The sequence below is a fragment of the Tursiops truncatus genome, chromosome 12, assembly GCF_011762595.2.
Source record: "Tursiops truncatus isolate mTurTru1 chromosome 12, mTurTru1.mat.Y, whole genome shotgun sequence".
Lineage (NCBI taxonomy): Eukaryota > Metazoa > Chordata > Mammalia > Artiodactyla > Delphinidae > Tursiops > Tursiops truncatus.
The window spans coordinates 49785520-49806925 of NC_047045.1; the positions used below are offsets into that span (position 1 = coordinate 49785520).

Sequence of the window (21406 nt, forward strand, 5' to 3'; positions counted from 1 at the left end):
TTATATAATCTTTGTTCTTAAGCTCTAGGAAATGCTGGGGAAATAATTACCTCTGGAGTGAAAAAACAGCTATTTGAAATTCAGCAATTCCTTCTGTTTCACTAGGGTTTCTTTTCCTTTTCTATAAAATTCATTTAGAATTTAAAATAGCAACCATATTATGATTCCATTTTTATAAAATATTTCCATATAGCTATTCTTCTGTCTGTATATGCATATAAGACATCTAGAATGATTTTCCTCAGTGTTAATAATATCACTTTCAGAGTTAGGAGGAATTTCATTTAATTTACTGTATTTAATTTCCTGCATTGGTTAATTTCTTTATAATAAAGACAAATTATTGTTTGAAACACAAAGAAAGAAAGTTAAGATGACTCAATATTGAACAACTAAATGGATAGTTGGGCCACTTAATAAGATGGAAATGAAAGATTTGTTTTGTTTTTGTGGGAGAAGACCCAACAGTTCAATTTTAGACAAGTTTGTGATATCTGAGAAATGTATGAATTGAGATATCAGGATGCAGTCATATATTATGAGTCTGGTAGCTCAGAATGATAGTTTAGATTGGGGATATAAATTGGGGCATCCGTTGGCATACAGATGATACTTAAAGGCAAAGGAGTAAGTGGATGAACTAGGGGCAACGTGTAAAGAAAAAAAGTGGACCCAGGACCAAGCCCTGAGTATTTGAACATTCAGAGGTTGCTTAGAGAATGAAAAGGAGGAGAAACTGCAGCCATAGGAGTATGTGGTATCACAGAAGCTAAAAGAACTTTCACATAGAAATGGCCCATTATGTCAAATGTTACTTACAGTAAGATGAGAATCAAGAGAAGAATCCACTAGATTCATCAGCATAAAAGTTATAAGTGACCTTGAGATGAGTAGGATGTGCAGTTCTGACAGAACTGTAAAGTCAGTGTCAAATCTAAGGGGGCTGAGGAGTAAGCAGAGGTGAGCAAGTAGGGACAGTTCGTATAGATACATTTTGCTGCAAGAGGCAGAGAAATAGGACAGTGACTGCAGAGAGATGTGATGTCAAGGAGTTTCTCCGTGCGTGTGTTTTGTTTCATTTCATTGTAAAATGGGACATGTGAAGGCATGTCTGCACACTGATACCAGTAGTAGAAAAGGACAGGTTGGAAGTGGAAACAAAGAGGATAGGAGGGCTAATCAAAGGAGCAAGCTTCTTGTATATTAGTCATTTACAATATAAGATTTGTAAGAAGATCTTGGCAAATAAAAATTCAGAAACTTAAATAGAATGTGATGCTGTTGAATGTGAAAATCCACATTTCCTTAAGCCCCAAATTAGCCTCATCTAAGAGCTGTGGTAAACCTAAAGAAATTGTATCAAACTTACCATCATGCTAGTCTAGATTTCTGAAGCAAGGGGAAAAAAAATAAAGTGAATGGAACAAAGCAATGCTAAATGTAGAAATCAAACACATTAATGAGATGACTTACTGGGAGGGAACGGTACAATTAAAAACAAAAAATTGTGGGAGTGAAAGAAAATGATACAGGCAAAAATCTGAAATACATAGAAACATGAGATTTATATAATACTAAGCTATGATTTAAATTATCACCACTGGACCTCAGTGACCAATGCTAGACTGAAACAGTAGACAAATGAAAGTAAACTTTCATAGACAAATGAAAGTTTCATTTAAAAATGAAAGTAAACTTTCATAGAAAAGTGAAAGTTTCATTTAAAAAATGAAAGTTAACTTGAGATGCATAACTTAAAAATACAACTGAGTATTATAAGAATGGACTTCAAAATACCATGAAATTTCTTGTCAAAGAAAAATCTGTTAAAAGACACATAAAATTAAAATACAAACTTTTCCTCAAAAAGTGGTTTTGTCATTTTCTTTGTCTGAATGCTGATATTGTAAACAGCACATTTCTTGGCAGATGTGGAAGACTACTGAGATACTGAAAAAATGAAGTCAATTTATTTCCTAAGTAAAACTCAAAAACCGTATACAGCAAGTAGAGAGATATAAAGAAACGAAGTACTGCTACTTTATATCTATTACTAACATTTTTATAGTGCTTGCTATGTGCTAAGCACTGCTATAAGCCCTTCTAATTTTTCATATGTAAGTCTCATGGTAACTCTGTGAGGAAAAGTATATAGTTATCCTCCATTTTACAGATGGGTAACTGAGATCTCACTTCACAAAACTAGTAAACAGTAGGTAGACTGACTCCAGAGTCCATGTTGCTGACCACTATATTGCACGGCTATTATAGGTATCTACAATGGGATGGCAAATTTTCTAGTTTCCATTTAGACATTATGAGAAAGCATACACTATGCAAATAATATATTTTATTCCCGGGAGCATTTTACTTCTTGGATTGCTTTTTACATGACTTAAAATCCTACTGTTAAATATTTTGCCAGAAGAACACCAAAAGAAAATATTACTCTACAAAAGAAAGAAAACATACAGAAAAAAAAATTTACTCAACATATTAATAACAAGCGACCAAAATCTATGTTCTATAATTAGAAAACTCAGAAACATACTTGCTATGCAAAAGGAGATTCTACTGATAGGTTTTCCTCAGAATTCCTCATCACTGCTTGCTATATGATTATCTGATGCTATTCACAGAAAGTTAAAATTTAATGTGAAAGTACGTTTTGAGATAAAGAGCATACCACCACAAAGAACTATAATAGCTGCAGCTTTTTTTCCTACCTTCTTTGAACTATAAATCCAAAAATGAAACTCAGCTATTAATGAATGTAAAAAAAAAAGGCTTAAGACTTATAATATACACTACCATTAGAGAAATCTAATTTTAGAAAAGTAATTGCTTTATTTCTTAGGTAGAACATTCTCACTGACACCCTCCCCCTCATACTTTTAAAAGTTACTTTGCTAGTAGAAAGGAAATCATGAACCTATGAAAGTAAAAATTTTCTTTAATTCAGCTGCTTTTAAATGTTAAGGAATATAAATTCAACCAGAAAAGATTTAAACCTTGGGTTAAAGAGTATGATTAACATTGAGGAGCAACATTTGGGCAAGATAAATCATCCATTTCTAGGCCTCTTTCAAGACTACATTATGGCAGGAGTCCAATCCAACACCAATCCAGGGAAGCCCCAGTTGACTCCTGAGTAAACTGAATAGTCCACAGAATGCCTCTAATGAATCGAGCAAAAGTGAAATACACTGCGATAGTACAGAACCTAAAAACCGAGTGACTATATGTAAACGTAAAAATCTAGTGACTATAATTTACTTTGTAATATTACAGGAAGACAAATTACATTTAAACATGCTTTAAAAATTAGCTTATTTTAAATATTTTTTTAAAGGATATAGAACATATCCTTAACTGTTTTTGCAATAAGAAAACATCAAGTGAAATTCAGCATCTTACCTTAGACCAAAGATGTGTGATTGTTCATAGCTGAATAAAGAACGAATCTTGGCTTCAGAATTCAAAATTATAAGTCTGTCAATAATATCCTGTAAAAGAGACTGAGTTAGACTGTTCTTGGCTGAAACCATTTAAAGAAAATCAAATCAACAAATATTTATTTAGATTTGTGGTTCTCAAACTCGGCTTTGCATTTGAATGTAGGGAGCTGTTTCAAAAAACATTTTTTTAATTAAGCCTAAATCTCACCCCTAGAGATTCTGAATTAATTGGTCTGGGTGTGGTATGAGCATCAAGACGTGTAAACATTCCTGAAATGAATCAAATGTTTAGCCAAAGCTGCTTATTGCAGCCAGTTAAATACTGTTTAAACTGCTAAAAATGTAAACTACCTTGAAAAACAAATATGAACTCTAAAAATGTGAAGCATAAACAGTGGATTTAAATAGTTTTATCTAGGAATTATTTGAGATTTTGTTAATAGATATTCTCTGCTCATGTAAAGCAGTGGTTTCCAACCCTGAGCAAACACTGCAATCACCTAGAGAACTTAAAAAGTAAATATAGGGCCTCCCTGGCAGCGCAGTAGTTAAGAATCTGCCTGCCAATGCAGGGGACACGGGTTCGAGCCCTGGTCCGGGAAGATCCCACATGTCACGGAGCAACAAAGCCCGTGCACCACAACTACCGAGCCTGCGCTCTAGAGCCCGTGAGCCACAACTACTGAGCCCGTGTGCCACAACTACTGAGCCTGCTCTCTAGAGCCCGCGAGCCACATCTGAGCCTGCATGCAACAACTACTGAAGCCCGTGCGCCTAGAGCCCATGCTCCACAACAAGAGAAGCCACCACAATGAGAAGCCCGGGCACCGCAACGAAGAGTAGCCCCCGCTCGCTGCAACTAGAGAAAGCCCATGCACAGCAAAGACCCAACACAGCCAAAAGAAAAAAAAAAAAAAAAGTAAGTGTAATAGCTGTCCAAGCTCTATCCCAAAGCAATTAAGTCACTATCCCTGGGGTATGATTCTGGCATTAACATCCTTGTAAAAGCTTCCCACAGTTGTTGCAATGGGTAACCATGCTTAAAAATCACTGATGCAAGTACAGAGAGAACCTGATGCCTAGGTGCCATCAATTGTCCCAAGCACTGACAATTTAAGCCTATCACAAAATTTTGAACATTCTCTAAAAGTCTTTCTTTCTATAAGACCTCGCTTTTGTGCATATCTTTGGGTTCAGGACTAAGAAATTTATTCATAGCAAATACTTGTCTCTCTCATTGATCATTTTCCTGATCAAGAAACTTGTTACTTTCCACGAGTTTAAATTCAAGGTATTTCTGTATCCAACAGGGCAAAAGAGGAATGGTTATTCTAGGGAATAAAGTCACATAGTATTTTCTGAGGTCTATGTAGATGATAGTACAAACATATCAAATACGTAAGAGGCCAGGAAATAAGACTGTAAGGAGGAGGAAATAATGGATCTAAAAATCACATCTGAAAAATACTAAACAAGACACAGGAAAAACTGGATTTTGTATGCTTACCAACTGAAACTTTACATGGAACACCTAGGAATGCATTTACCATTCTACAAACGTCTTGTAAAATGTGTAAATAATATTAGCACAAAGAGTTTACAATCAGCAAATATTAAATAAACTGCCTAACAATGAAGAATGAAAAGATTGCTATCTTAAACAATCTGTCCTTGTTGGCTGCTACGTAGCTGGACACTCATTTCAAAACAGTACATGACACCTTGTGACTCCAAAGTTCTAGTTCTGAATCTAAGTACTAGATACTGTAAGAATACAAGGTAGAGAATGTATTACCAACAAGCTAATAGCAGCTATCTATCAATGATAATGCATTTTCAGAGAACAAATGTTACAGTAAATAAATTCTTCTTCAAAGGGGATTACACTGATGGATCACCACTTAGGGAAGTAAACTCCCGGGAAGCCCACCTTATGGAGAAATTCAGTTTGTAAGCACTACAATGTGTGTCAATAAGGCAATCAGTTTCCTAAATTAAGCAACAGCTTCTGAGAAATAAGTTACTGCAAGTAAGGCTTGGGACTCAAAAAGGAGTCTGAAACTCTGTGCTTTTTTAAAAGCATATTGTCTAGCTTGGGAATATGTTCAGTAATCTAGTAAGCCAGAATGAAACCACGACTGGAAAAACAAAGAGGAATATGCATTCTCTATAAATCAATATATGTTTGAGTGCCTATTCTGTTTACAATTGTCCCAATGGCTGTGTTTGTGCTATCTGATCCCTTTTACTTAAGAAAGGGCCAAGTGAAGGGTGAGGAATATGTCAACCATAATGCCAATACTCCTATACCTGCACTATTAGGAGTGGTTTGTGATTGGTTAGTCCATAAACATCCATGAACAAAACTCAGTCTATTAAGGTCCTCCCTTGGGATTTTTCAAAGTGGGGAGTGTCTTAGTCCATTCTGGATGCTGTGATAGAATAGCACAGACTGAGTGGTTTATATATAACAGAAAGTTTATTTCTCACAGTTCTGGAGGCTGGTTAGTCCAACATCAAGTTGCCAGAGATTTTGTGTCTGGTGACGACCTACTTTCTAGTTCACAGTCAGTCATCTTTTTGCTGTGTCCTCAGATGGCAGAAGAGGTGAGAGGTTTCTCTAGGGTTTTTAGTAAGGCACTAGTCACCCCATAAAGACCTTACCTCCAAATATTATCACACTGGGAATGAGGTTTCAACATATGAATTTGGGGGGTATACAAACATTCAGTCTATAGACAGGAGGTAGAGGAAAATGCCACTCTGGTGGTGTAGTGAGTTGAACGGTGACTCCCTCTAAAAAAAAGATATGTCTATGTTCTAATCCCCAGAACCTATGATTGTTACCCTATCTGGAAAAAGTGTCTTTGCAGAGGTAATTAAATTAAGGATCTTGAGAATAAGATCATCCTGTATTAGGCAAGTGGGCCCTAAATCTAATGACAAGTGTTCTTATAAGAGAAAGACAAAGGGAGATTTAAGAAAGAAAAGGAGACGGCCATGTGACGATGGAGGCAGAAATTGGAGGGATGCAGTAACAAGCTATGAAATGCCTGAAACCACCAGAAATGAGAAGAGGCAAGGAAGGATTCTCCCCTGGAAACTTTGGAGGGAATGTGGTCCTGTTGACACCTTGATTTCAGACTTCTGGCCTCCAGAACTGAGAGAGGGTAAATTTGTTGTTTTAAGCCACCCACTTTGTGGTAATTCGTTATGGTGGCCCTAGGAAACTAATGCAAGGGGGGATGGTGAACGTGTCAGTATGGAATGACAGGTAGTCCCTCCCGTGTGTTCTTCTATAGAGGACACCATCTGCAGAAGAACATATTAATAATAATTACAGCAAACAATTATATAGCACTTATCTGCCAGTCAGTGATTTAAACTTTTATATTTAACTTAGTTCAATTCACTTAATTCTGACAACAACTCTGAGATAGTAACAGTACTGCCCTCTTTTTAACAGAGGAGAAAATGGGTCAAACTTGTCCAAGGTCACACAGCTTGTAAGAGGCAGAACCAGGAATCTAATCCAGGCAGTCTGGCTTCAGAATACAAACTCTTAACCACTATACTATGTATATGCCTTTCAATAAAGTCAAAATGGAGAGCAATAAAAAGAAAGGGAGTGGGGAAAGCAAGAGAGACAGATGTCGACCTGACTGAATTCAAAGTTCTATTTCCACTTGTCTCTGATTTTATTGCAAGATGGTAAGTCGATTCCTTTTTTGCCTAAACTAATTCAAATTGAGTTTCTCCAATAACTAAAGGGGTCCAACCTAATATACAATGTATATAAATAGAAAAGAAATAGAAAAGCAATTGAAAAATATATCTGTCAGAGGAAAAGAATATTTTGTGTCATTCATCTTTAATATACACAAGTACAAGTTGGAAGTTGTTCCAGGGCTTAGAATTTTGGTAGATATTCAATAGGAAACCATGAAGAGTGAAGGCCAAATATTCTTAAAGTATAAAGAATTTCTTAAAATTGAGAAACATAACACAAATAGAGAAAAAGCAAAAATAAGTTGAAAGACCACTATGAGAAGAAGAAACGTCAATGAACATTAAACACGTGAAAAGATATTCTGCTCATAATGAGAAAAATATAAATTAACACGTCTTTCCTGTCAGACAAATATCTAAACCACCGACCACATTATCTTCTATGAGCCTGTCAGGAAACAAGCACTGTAATATCTTATTGATGGGAATGCAGAAGAATTATTCCCTGGGGTTGGAAATCTAGCAATACATACCAAAATTACATATGAATTTACCTTTCAACGCAGGGATCCCACTTATAGAAATCCAGCCCAAAAATCAGTAGTAGGCAGAATTCTAAGATGGCCCCAAGATTCTCAGGCCTTAAACACTAATGTATCAATAGGTAGTGCTGTAAAGAGATTTTGCAGATGTAATTAAAGCCCTTAATTAGTTGATTTTAAGAGGAGATTATCAGGGTGGCTCTGATCTCATCACATAAAACACTTAAAAGCAGAGTTTTCTCTGACTAGTTACAGAAGAGGAAGTCAGAGAGATTCAAAGCATGAGTGAAGTTCTTCAATGCTGACATGGAGGGAACAATCTGACAAAGCCCTGAAAGCAGCCCCCGGCTGACAGCCAGCAGGAGATCAGGCACTTCAGTCCCACAACTATAAGAAACTGACTTCTGCCAATAACAAGAACGAATTTGTTATCGTGGATTTTTCCCCAGAGCCTCCAGACAAGCACTCAGGCTGGCCAATATTTTGATTTCAGTCTTTTTAATACTCTGAGCAGAAAACCCAGGCGCACAGTACTTGACTTCTGACCTATAATAAGTGGGTGTTTTAATTTGCTAAGTTGGTAGCAATTTGTTATGCAGCGATACAAAAAAAAAAATTACAGACATACTGGTAAACACAAGATAAGCCAAGGCTATTAATTTTGGCATAATTGATAATAGTAAAAGACTGAAAGAAACCAAGGGTTCACCAATAGACAACTGGATGAATAAACTCTAGTACATCCACACAAGAGCACTATGTAACTGTAAAAAGGCATGAGTAAGAGCTCTACGTACCACTAAGGAGTAATCTCAAAGACAGAGGAGCAGGACTTCCTGGTGATCCAGTGGTTGAGAATCCATCTTCCAATGCAAGGGATGAGGGTTCGATCCCTGGTCCTGGAAGGTCCCACATGCCACGAAGCAACTAAGCCCGTGCGCCACAACTACTGAGCCTGTGCTCTAGAGCTCGCAAGCCACAACTACTGAGCCCGTGCACCACAACTACTGAAGCCCACACGCCTAAAGCCCATGCTCCACAACAAGAGAAGCCACCACAATGAGAAGCCCATGCATTGCAATGAAGAGTAGTCCCTGCTCACCGCAACTAGAGAAAGCCCACACGCAGCAACAAAGACCCAACGCAGCCAAAAATAAATAAATAAATTTATTTAAAAAAACTAAAAGACCAATCCTAACAGAAGTGGAAAGATATTTCTGACTATGCACTGTAGAACATCCATGAAAACTTGAGAACAAACATCCAAGCGATTGCGCTAGATTAAATAATTCATTTGTACTTGTGTTCCATAACAGATTTCAATAAAGGTAATAATAGTAGAAATATTTTTAAAAACCATTCACTGGATATCTACTATGTTCTATATGTAAATATGACTAAGATATCCTACTTGCTCTCAGGCCCTCACAGTATAGTAGGGAAGACAGGCGCATAAATGGCTAATTATAAAACTACTTAAGAAGTGCCAAGATACAGAAATGGAGACACAGATGTAGAGAACAAACGTATGGACACCAAGGGGGGAAAGCTGCGGGTGGGTGGGGGTGGGGGTGATGAATTGGGAGATTGGGATTGACATGTATACACTGATGTGTATAAATTGATGACTAATAGGAACCTGCTGTATAAAAAAATAAATTTAAAAATTAAACAAGCAAAAAAAGAGAAGTGCCAAGATACAAGTAAGGATAAGATAAAATTGGAACACTTCAAGAATATAAAAGTTTAATGATAAAAAATACCTATCTTTATATTTCATTCACATAAATCATAAAAAATTTCCCAAAGTAGAGAAAGTTTAAAAAAATAAAATGTTTACGGTCAAAAGAATTAGAAGAATTCAAAATGTCAAAACCGTAAAAAAAAAAAAAAAAGACAACACACAGGACAAAGTGACCAGAAATAAAAGTAATGATTAAATTTCAGAACTAAATAATTCTTTACTAATGCATATATACACATATTTATGTGTGTTCAATTCATAAACTTACCCAAAGATGAGGAACTAAATGTCTCTGAATGATTAAAACAAATTACCCATCTTAGAGTATGAATATAAAATAAGTCTCAAATTAAATAAATATGTATATACTGCCCTCATGGGGCAGTAATATGTAGTTCATTTAAAATATAGGCAGAAAATGCATTGGACTCCTTCGATACAATTTATTAACGTAAGTCACCTAAAAATAATTCATACACATACTTCTATATATGCCAAATCTCTTTCCTAGTTGGGAAGACTTAACCTTGTTATTTCAATAGGTGCCACCACCGTTAGACAGCGGATCAAAGATTCCATTTACAGATAATTCAGAAGCTAACATTCTATAGGTTAATAAATCAAACAGTCTTTAAATGTGATTTAGTATACCTTTTTTTCTGTTAAATTGCATTTTTACTACAGATCTTAAAAAGCGGCACTATAAGAGTGAAAGATTAAAAGAAAATGACTTACAATAACCCTCGTTGGGACTTCACGAAGAGAATATTCTTCTTTATTAGGAAGACCCTGATTGCCTACAAGCTCATAAACAGCAGGATAAGATAACAGGTTCACCAGTGCTAGAAAAGACTGGGGTGGGGGGAGGTGGGAGGGGGAGAAAAAACCAGTCGTTCAAAGGGTTCATTTTTTTTTAACCACATCCAAGGAAGACTCATTAATGCGAAGGGCAATTTTTAAAATAAGCCTAATCAATCCATATAACTGAAATATATGCATCTATGATAAGTACAAAATAGTTAACGTCAACAATAATCTATGTCCTAACAATACATAACTGTAACAAAATATAAATGAGAACTGGAAAATGCTTTAAAATATCACGTATCTCTTCAAAGTTAGGTTCTGACAAAAAATGAAATGAGCAATCATTCTCATTCTTTGCACTGTTATATCTGATGCATAAGAAAATATAAGAAAAATACTTTGGGGCTCTGGAGCAAGATAATAATAAATTCTATATATTATAGCACTCAGGTCACAAGGCTATCTTTATCCTTTAACTACATTCACTGGAAATTCAAGTAATCTAAATATAGTTATTAGAAAAAGCCATGGCTTTTCCTATCAAAACCTGCTCATTTTCTGGTGCAATCTTACCAAGTTAATCTCTCCATGAAATTTTTAAGCTCCTGCTCTTGTCTTATCGACAAGAATCTGAATATTTTTCTCCAGCACAGTTCATTCTTTGGATCCCCTACGCAGAAGCACGCAGTGGTTGCCCATTACTAAACATCAGGTCTAAACTCCTTAGCATGACTTTCAAGGCACTTTACTAATTGACACCTTTCTTCTCTTCAGTGTCAAATCTTCTGCCCACCCCCTCCTTCAAATAATCATGACAATTTTCTATTAGATTTGAGTCTAAGTGTTCAAGGTTTTCTTAGGTTTGGTTGGTTGGTTTTTGTTTCAGCTGTTTTTTACTTCCAGTTTGAGGTAATCGATATATAACACTACATAAGTTTAAGGTGTACAGCATAATGATTTGACTTACATAATCAGGAAATGATTACCATAAGTTTAGTGAACATCCATCATCTCATATAGATACAACATTAAATAGAAAAAATAAATTTCCTTGTGATGAGAATTCTTAGGATTTACTCAACAATTTTCATATAACATAAAGCAGTGGTAATTATATTAATCATATTGTACATTACATCCCTACTACCTACTTATAACTGAACCTTTGTACATTTTGACCACCTTTACCACCATAAAGATATTATACTATTATTGCCTATATTCACCACTATACATTTCATCACGTTGACTCATGTATTTTGTACTGAAAGTTTGTATCTCTTAATTTCCATCACCTATTTCACTCATTCCCCCACCACACTTCCCTCTGGCAACCACCTGTCTATTGTGTATCTATGACTGTTATGTTTGTTCATTTGCTTCATTTTTTAGATTCTTCATATAAGTGAAATCATATGTTAACTTTTTCATCTTCTACAAATTAGTAAATGATGTTTCTTCTTCACATATTCACATTCATAGACAGTGCAGCCTTGTTGCTGTAGTCGTTCATATGTGACCAAATACTATTCAAATTAATATTAACTTCATAATATTCAAAAAAAATATTTTTTGAATAAAGCAACATATAGGAAAAACCTTAAACATAAAGATAAGTTTTGTGGATAGTTAGAAAAATCTCATTTTACAATAAATTCCAGAACTTACCATACAAAAAAAAAAGTGAAATCATATGGTATTTGTCTTTCTCCATCTGACTTATTTCACTTACCATAATCCTCTCTAGGTCCATCCATGTTGTCATAAATGGCAAGATTTCATTCTATTCTATGGCTGAGTAATATTTCATTCTATGCCTATACCACATCTTCTTTATCCATTCATACATCAGTGAATTGAGAATTTCATAAATGTTGAAATTTGTCGAACGCTTTTTCTGTATCTATTGAGATGATCATATGATTTTTATTCTTCAATTGTTAATGTGGTATATTACAACAACTGATTTGCAGATACTGAACCATCCCTGCATCCCTGGGATAAATCCACTTGATCATGGTGTATGATCCTTTTAATGTATGGTTGAATTTGATTTACTAGTATTTTATTAAGGATTTCTGCAACTACATTCAGTGATATTGGCCTGTATTTTTAATTTTTTTTCACAGTCTTTTGTTGTGGAATCAGGGTGATGCCGGCCACACAGACTGAATTCTGATGCATTCCTTCCTCTTAAACTTGTAATAGTTTGAGAAAGAAAAGCATTAACTCTTTACATGTTTGGTATAATTAACCTGTGAAGCCATCTGATCCTGGACTTTTGTTGGGAGTTTTTAAAAATTACGGATTCAATTTCACTACTGGTCATCTGTCTGCTCATATTTTGTATTTCTTCCTGATTCAGTCTTGGGAGATGGATAAATTCCTAGAAATATACAATTTCTTCTAGGTTGTCCACTTTATTGGCATATAATTGTTCATAGTAATATCATGATTTCTGTGGTACTGACTGTAACTTCTTTTTCATTTCCAATTTATTTGGCTCCTCTCTTTTCTTGAGAAGTCTGGCTAAAGGTTTATCAATTTTATCTTTTCAAAAAACCAGCTCATAGTTTCACTGACCTTTTCTATTGGTTTCTTAGTGTCTATTTCCACTTTGATTTTTATTATTTCTTTCCTTCTATTAAATTTGGGTTTGTTTGTTCTTTTTCTACTTCCTTTGAGTCGGCATTTGTTGTTTTGATTTTTTAAGATGTCTGGTGTGTATTGTTTATTAATTGAGTAAAATTATAGTAGGAATATCCTAAAAGAAAAACGTCCTTGCAAGACAATTCACAGGGAACACTGGTATTTGTCTTTACTAAGTTTATTTTAAAAATAAAAATTTAGAAATAAAAGAAAGGAGGGAAAAAAATTAGGAAAGGCTGCTGGTTGTAACTGAATATAGATTAAGGTCTGGATGAAGTAATTTGAGAGAGAGATTTCAAATCTATACATTGTTAGTTAAATCATTTCTTACCTTTTGACAGCTTCGGTCAATAGGGTCCACCGGAGTAGATTTGGGATGGGTTACCCTAACATCATCTCTTCCACATTCCAGATTGGCCCATAATTCAGTTAAAAGTGCGTTAATAAACCCTAAGAAGAATTTTACATCATATTTATAATATACTGCTTCTTTGGATTATGGAGGCAAGACATAATTATCCTTCTAACAAGACTGGTCCACACTGACAGAAGACATACTTGTATCCTTGGTGCCTCATTATCATAGAACTATGGAATGCCTAAACTCTCAAAGACTATTTCCCTAGAGGACTGAATTTTGAGCCCCAATTTTTATCCTTTAGCCAATGACCTCTCCAAGCATGTTTTCCTGAAAAAAATAAGGTTTACATGTTACTCAGCAAATAAGCTAATAGTGAAATGCAGCCTGAAAGCTGGGGTGTATGTGTGTGAAGAAGGAGGTATCCTGGAGGCACAGTAAACAACCAAAGAGTGTGTGTTCCCTTTCTTTAGTGTAACAATTTTTTTGCATTTCCATATGCTTAGAACATTTCTCCACTTCATACAACTTCTGGCTCTATACAGTCTTTAAATTCTGCTGAGTCAGATACTATAAATCTAAATGAAAGTGATTATTAAGCCCAATTATCAAATTCCTTTATGAGGAATCAAAGCATATGGAAAGGTGCAAGACAGAACACCTCATCATAAATCAGTAAGTTCGTAATAACACATTAGAGCAGAAAGGGTCCTCTGGTACAATGGAAAACATATAGGCTCTGAAATCGAAAATAGCAGTGTTCGAGTTACAAATCTGCCAGCTTGTTAGTTACATGTCCTTGAATCTTTCGACTTCTAAGAGCATCAGTTCCCGATTTGAAAGCTGAGAAAAGTGTTGCATTTGAGGGTTGCCGTAAAGTATAAATGGGATGATACACACAGAGGTCCTAATATAGTACCAAGACATCAGAGGAACTCGAGCAGTGTTAGTCTTCCTTCCTTTGTCCTATGAAAAACTGCATTTAATCCTCTCAAGAAAAGTTGGATATATGAGGTTTAGAAGCTTAATGACTTGAGCAACAAGAAAATCTGGGATTGAATCTAGTCTTCAAATGCTTCCATTAATGTGTCCCTCAATACTATAAATAAATTGGATTTTATTTTAAGTAAAAGAGTAAGTGGCTCAGCTTAGGGCAGCTTCTGCAACAAACGTGTTTCATAAGTATTCCAAATTAGTCCAGCCAAAAAATATTTAAGATACACTATAGAAAAATATTTACATTTGAGGAGAGAATCAATAGTGACCACTGATGTTATGTTTCTTCACTTCTAAGACTTAAATATAATCACGGCATCTCTATTAGAGATTACATCTTGTCTCTGGTTCAGGGTTCAGATAACCTTAATATACAATATATTAAATCTCCCAATGTTAGAATGTCTTAAAAATCCAGTCTGTAGTAGATAATATTCAATACACGCCAACTACAAACTCCAAAAATAGTGGTGAAAATTAAGTGGGTGAGAGAGAATCTTTCAAGAAAGGAAGAGAAAAAGGAATAAGAAAATGGCATGTATGTGTGATCATTATGACTGGAAATCTTGATTTATATATAATTTACTGAAACTGAGCATTAAATCCTATCAGATGCAATTATACCAAGAGAGGATGACAAACTTTTGATTTATAAGATGAAGGCTTCTTAAAGCCATCCAATATAACTCAGTTTAGATCATTATGCACCACGGTTCTGAGGAAAGAAAAAATTTATATATTTTTTTACAGAGAAAAAAAAAATTCCTAGTGGGATTGCACGGAAGCGAAAAGGTAAAAAGGAAATCCCAATAACATTCTTTTTACCTAAGGCCTAACTTGGGAAAAAGAACTTTTGAGTGAAATACCTGATACTTGATCATGGCAGTTAAATTTTGTATAGACTCACTCATTTTATTTAAATTATAATTCTAAAGAACTTACCTGAACTTTGTAGTGCTACTGCCCCTGCTGCTGTTGATGCCACGTGTGTAACCAGAACTACATAGCCAAACTTTTTATGCCTGCTGACCTAACATAAATAAGGAATAATGAGAAGCAGGAAAACACAGCATGCTAATATTTTCCTTACATGTTACATGTAGAGTTACTGATTTCTTTATTAAAATGCTGGACAGTCTTTCAAGAAAAGATAACAAGAGCAGAAAAAACTCAAACTATAACAATGGGTGAGTTAATACTAATGTAATATTTTTGATAATCTTGTTTCAGAGATCTAGGTTCTGGAACCAGCCCTAAAACTATGTTGCTTCATGACCCTAAACAAGTCACTATGTCTCTAAGTCTCTTTATATATAAAATAAGGGACTTTGGACCAGATGAAGAGAAACTCCTTCCAATTCTAATTTCTGTTATCTTACTATTTTATTCTTTAGGTTGGTTCTTTGAGAATAAATTCTCATTAATTAATCTGTATTGACTGCCAGTTTTTTAACTGGGCTTTCAAATAAACGACTTTAAAAAGAATAATGGTATCTTCTTAAAAATGACAGTTTTAGAGGCAATGTGATTTTTTTCCTAAAGAAGGAAGTTATATACACACACACGCACACACACACACAATCCTTATTTAATATACAGGTTTCTAAACAACATTGTAGAAAACCTTAAATAATTTGTTATTTCACAAAGAATATCATCCATGTATTCATGGTAAAGTTCAGAAGTATCTCTCAGCAGAAATCAGAATAAGAAAATAAAGACGTTATAAAATATTCCTCCTTCCTCAGACTTTATAGGTCAGCCTGACCTTAGACAAAGTGTTTGACTTCTAAACAGAGCTAACCATTTAGAATTTGTATTTTTCAACATTTCATTAAAAGGATAAGGATATGTTTTTATCAAAATTTTAAAATATAAACTATACATTCCATGTTAAGGGCAAAAAAAAAAAAAAAAGGCGCGGGGGACTAAAAGACCATGGGAAACAATTAGGTTTATTTCTTAAAATTTTTTGCTGCTCATCTCTCTATAAATTTGCCTTCCTTTTCCATTTTTATTACTCTTATTTTCCATTTTCCTTAATTTATCATCCATTAGTTCTGCAGTGGGATAACACAGAAGTACAGCAAGATAAATGTCTATCTTTTTTCCCACTTGCCTTCTTCCATGACAATGGGAAAAACACCTTACTCATCAATCATCCCAAAGGACACTGCTGATTCAGATATTAGCAGCCACAGGGGTCTTCCAGATCAACACTAAATACTAAAAAGGAAGGGCAGAGGAAAACTTCAGAGAAGCTAGAGGGGCTTCACTAAACAAGACTTAGATTTCACGGACACTGTTAAGACTAATCTGAGTTCCAGTATTACTACCATCAATAACTACATGTGTGAACACAAGCAGATCATTTATAACCAGCCCGGATCTCCAATTTCTCTTCAGCAAAATTAAGGAAAGTCTAGTTGCCTTCTTACAAGATAACTGAGAATCTAAATGTTCAAAAAATGTCTTGAATGGTGTAAATCAACATTAAACTACTGTACTAAATTATATGGTTGTAAGTTACTGATGTCCAGGGAACAACATCTTCTATTAAAACGAACAGTATATTAAAAGGAAGATCAGATTGTTTTAAAATTTATGAATATAAAAAAATGACATCTAGTCCTAGGTATATTATCACAACAGTAAAAAGCTATGTCTACATGGTCTCAAGAATCTGAATGAGAAAGAAAAATCTCTCTCAGTCACTTGAATATTTTCAAAAATGGAAAGAAAAAAAAAAAGGGAAACCCAAATGGTTCACTAGTACACAAGGAGAAATTCAAACTCACCAGCAGATCAAAACACAATTTATGTAAACTAAAAGCCTGAAAACCTTCTATATTTGCTATAATCTGAATGTCTATCTCCTCTCAAAATTCCTATGTTGAAATCCTAAGCCCTGGAAGTAATGGTAGGAAGTGGAGCCTTTGGGAGGCTATTAGGTTGTGAAGGTAGAGAGTGCTCACGAATGGAATTAGTGCTCTTATAAAAAAAAAAAAGATCCCCAAGAGACCCTAGCCCCTTCTGCTAGGCTACAATAAGAAGTCTGAACATCAAGAAACAATAGCTTCCAGAGATAAAGGAAACACTTTTAAAAGCATATCTATGATCCTAAGAAGCCCTGACATCTAGGGATATTTACTGTAACAGCAAAATGATGAATATACCTCAAAGATCTCTGTCTGATAAAGGGCTAAATTTATAGTAAATTTTATTTAATGGTACCAATAACAAAACCCCTCTACAAATATATTTATTTCTTCCAAAATGTGAACCCCAAACTCCCAATGACACATACACTTAGACCCAAAAGGTTTTTCTCCTGGAATTCCACCGAGTTTTAGTATAGCCAGATGTTTGATACCACATTTATAAAACATCTAGATGATTAACTGAGTTTTTCAATTTCATCCAGTTGTTTCAGCCTGTAAAATACTCACAGATACCAACATCAACTCTCTAAAGCTTTCCTGAAAAAATATCGTTAAATATTACAATGCTATATGGTTTTTTAATTGAGGTTTAATAATCTCTTCACACAAAGAAAACAGAATAATGTTCTTAATGGCTTTTACAGAAAGGAAAGTTCCTTTTGCCTGTGGCAGATGGTAATTCTCACCTCTAATTCTTTTGCGTATTGGCTGAACATAAATGTCACACATTCATTGATGGCACCTGTTCTTTGAAGAAGTTGTAGTCCTTTGGGAGTGGCAGCAAAATTTAGTAAATCGTCTAACAAATTCTCTTCGCAAGCCATACTGAAACAGGTAAAAAGAAAGGTACGAACGTCTTTATTGTACTCAAAACTGAAAACAACAACAAAAAAAAACAGCTTAATACTACTAACAATTAAATTTATAGAGTACACATTGGCTACAAAGTACTCAAATGTTTAAAAATAAGATAAACATCATGGTTTCCTTGATAGTGAGTTGTTTTTCTTATTTCTTCTATCCAATAATTTTCCTTCACTAAATGAATCAAGTATTAACTGAACATGTCAGCATTTTCATTACACCTAGATTCTCTCAACCAGGTCTTAATTTCATTCTGTTTTCCTATTATAATTCTGCTGTGCCTGGATTCCCCAAGCCCCAACTCTCCATTATTTCTATACTTTCATTATGGAGTATCTGTCTTCTGACTTTCTAAAGCATATCAGGCATTTTATCTTTATTGTCATTGGTTCTTAGTCTTACTTTTGGAGAATAACATTTTTTCTCAAAATAATTCTAAAAGGCCAGTAACATTCTCCAGAGAAAAAGAAAGGACAAAGAAAACAACCTGAAACATTCAGAAGACACACAGTAAATAGGTGAGTCAGAGCTAGCAATTTGGAAACACAGGAGAGGATATCAGCACTTCATCTGAAGTATCAGATGTAAGAGAAAATTTTCTACCCACCCTACTGGATATTCCTACTTGCCTAGAAAAAAAAAACTGGATATTAAAATAGGTCAAAATCAAATGTTTATATGCACAGTGAAACAGAGCATGGAAAAGTGTGCCCTTTTTTGCCCAAGGAAGTTTCAGAAGTATGTTTTGAAACTGGTAAGAGATTTGAAATCCAGAACTTTTCTGATCAGAAAAGGAACAATCAGTACATGCCGACACATATCGATCAGTGATCACACAGCAATGGCCAAAGATATAACTATGTTCAAACACAAAATAAATATCCCTTGGACCAAGAAGTAGGACTAGTTCTGAGGCAAATGCAAGCAATGGAAACCAAATTTGGCTCCAATAGGATATAAAGGACTCAAAGAGTTGCATATGAGATGTATGACCAGCAGTAAGCTCACTGCTTAAGATTCATGATGGGGTAAGACTACTAAAAATAATATATGTTTAATTAAAATATATAATTTATATACATAAATATATAAACAAAATACTTATATATGTATAAAACTGACTAAAATTGGGGCTTTTGACAAGCCATAAGCCTAGGGAGACTTGAAGATACAGAGAAAGCTTCATTTCTAGAAACGAGCAGATAATCAATTCATCTTCTAACAGTATATGCAGTATCCTCATCGTCACCGACAGGAGCCTCAAAATGCCAATACAATGTTTATTTAAAACATAGGGGTAAAAGAAAAAAACATAAAACTGCTGGACAGGGAAGAATGAATATAGAAATAGAAAGTGGGGGAAATGAGGGAGGGCAGAAGGGAGGAAAGTAGTGAAGGAAAAAAAGACTCATTCTTAAATGCACTTGAAATCAAACTTCAAAAGACATCTAAAGCTAAGAGCCAGCAGAATCAACATTCGTTAAATGAATCCATTCCAGCTGAAATAATTTAGAAATAATGACTAGCTTTATTTATGATACTCAAAGGAAATTTTTTAATCTTCCATTAAAACTGAAGCAAAAAGCAGAAATGAAAAACAGGTAGATATTTTTTTTAAAAAACCCATTGGAAATCTTGGAAGTATTTGTTTAAAAACCCACTTAAAAAGCAAATGGGGGGACTTCCCTGGTAGTGCAGTGGATAAGAATCCGCCTGCCAATGCAGGGGACACGGGTTTGAGCCCTAGTCCAGGAAGATCTCACATGCCGCAGAGCAACTAAGCCCATGCACCACAACTACTGAGCCTGTGCTCTAGAGCCTGCGAGCCACAACTACTGAAGCCTGCACACCTGGAGCCCATGCTCCACAACAAGAGAAGCCACTGCAATGAGAAGCCCATGCACCCCAACGAAGAGGAGCCCCCACTCGCCGCAATGAGAAAGCCCGTGTGCAGCAACGAAGACCCAACACAGCCAAAAACAAATTAATTAATTAAAAAAAGCAAATGGGAAAACTCTCAGCCACAAAGAATTATTGAATTGAATGGTAGCTAGATAAGAAATAAATGTTTGAGAAAACAGATGAGACAGAACATACTAAAAGTTTTCAAATACATCTAGTAAAAGCTTCAAGAGAATTGAAGAAATATTTGAAAAATACTAAGAATTTTCTAGATTTGAAGAAAGATGCCACTCCAGTCTATCAATCAAAAGAACATTCAAAGTACCAAGCAGGAGTTAATCAACTATACTCCAAAATAAAATAAAAATTAAAAAAAAGAGTACCAAGCTGGATAAACTTAAATCACACAGAAATAGCAAACATCCCCAAAAAGAAATCAAAAGCTATGAGAGAGAAAAGATATGACCTATAAAATAAAAGTGATTATACTAACAGGCTTATCAGTTACTACTTATTCTAGAAGACAGTGGAGTAAAGCCTCAAATAATAATAAGAAATGATTGTCTATCAAAACTTTGATACCCAGATAAACTACCATTTAGAGGAGAGAGAATGTGAGCCCTCAAAAGCTGTGGACAGGGTGGGGGTGGTTTGTGTGGGCTGGAAGGAGAATAGCTACTATCAGACACAGAAAGATAAGGACAGTTTACTACCCTCAAACCCTTAAGAACAATTAAAGGATAACTATATTTAGAAACTTATTAGGGAAAAAAGTGAGCTTATCAGAAAGAACGGCCTACAAGTTTCAACAAATGGCCTAAAATAATAAACATGTCAAAAAATTTAATATCTGTGTGAAGAAATAAATCAGGTGATTAAAAAATATAAAACCAAAATTCTGGATAACTATAACAAGACAGTCATGGAGTATTTAGAGGAGCAGCAACTGGTCAAAGTATGCTAAACTCCATAATGCTTTTCAAAACATGATATAAATACCCAATTACTTCTTACTTTCTTAGAAAAATATATGGTTAAATATGTATATTGAGAATTTAGGAACAACCACTTAAAAAAAGAAACAGAACAGTGACTTATAAAGTCAAAACCAAGGGAAAAACAGGATAAAATTTATTGATCTAAGATAAGGCAATAAAGGGAGAAAAGCAAAGAAAATAGAATAAAAATAGTACAAAATAAGAAAAATAAGCCCCAAATATTAGCATTGCAAAAATGTAAAAAACTTCAATTCATCTAGTAAAAAATAGAGATTATCAGACTGGATAAAAATTCAAAATTTACTGCTCTGAATGATAGGAAATAAAGAGATGAAAAATATACTTTGTGTTAACAGGCTGACCCAACCTCCATCTAAACTCCTTTTTTATCAACTCCCATCCAGCAAGAAGTGGCCA

The 21406-nt window shown here is 34.7% G+C and overlaps 1 protein-coding gene and 1 long non-coding RNA gene across 7 annotated transcripts in view; one reads left to right on the forward strand and one right to left on the reverse strand.

Annotated features, from left to right (window-relative positions):
* The window catches only part of TBC1D32 (TBC1 domain family member 32), a 183058-nt gene that overhangs the window by 88973 nt on the left and 72679 nt on the right, over positions 1–21406 (reverse strand). For all 6 annotated transcript variants that reach the window (XM_033867671.2, XM_033867669.2, XM_073789535.1 and 3 more), the window contains 5 exons: positions 17912–18050; positions 15226–15313; positions 13261–13379; positions 10209–10325; positions 3418–3506 (listed from right to left, as the gene is read on the reverse strand). In XM_033867671.2, coding sequence (XP_033723562.1) covers positions 3418–3506; positions 10209–10325; positions 13261–13379; positions 15226–15313; positions 17912–18050 — 552 coding nt within the window. The remainder of the gene's footprint in view (positions 1–3417; positions 3507–10208; positions 10326–13260; positions 13380–15225; positions 15314–17911; positions 18051–21406) is intronic.
* The window catches only part of LOC141276022 (uncharacterized), a 66808-nt gene that overhangs the window by 12710 nt on the left and 32692 nt on the right, over positions 1–21406 (forward strand). The gene's annotated exons all lie outside the window — the stretch shown is intronic.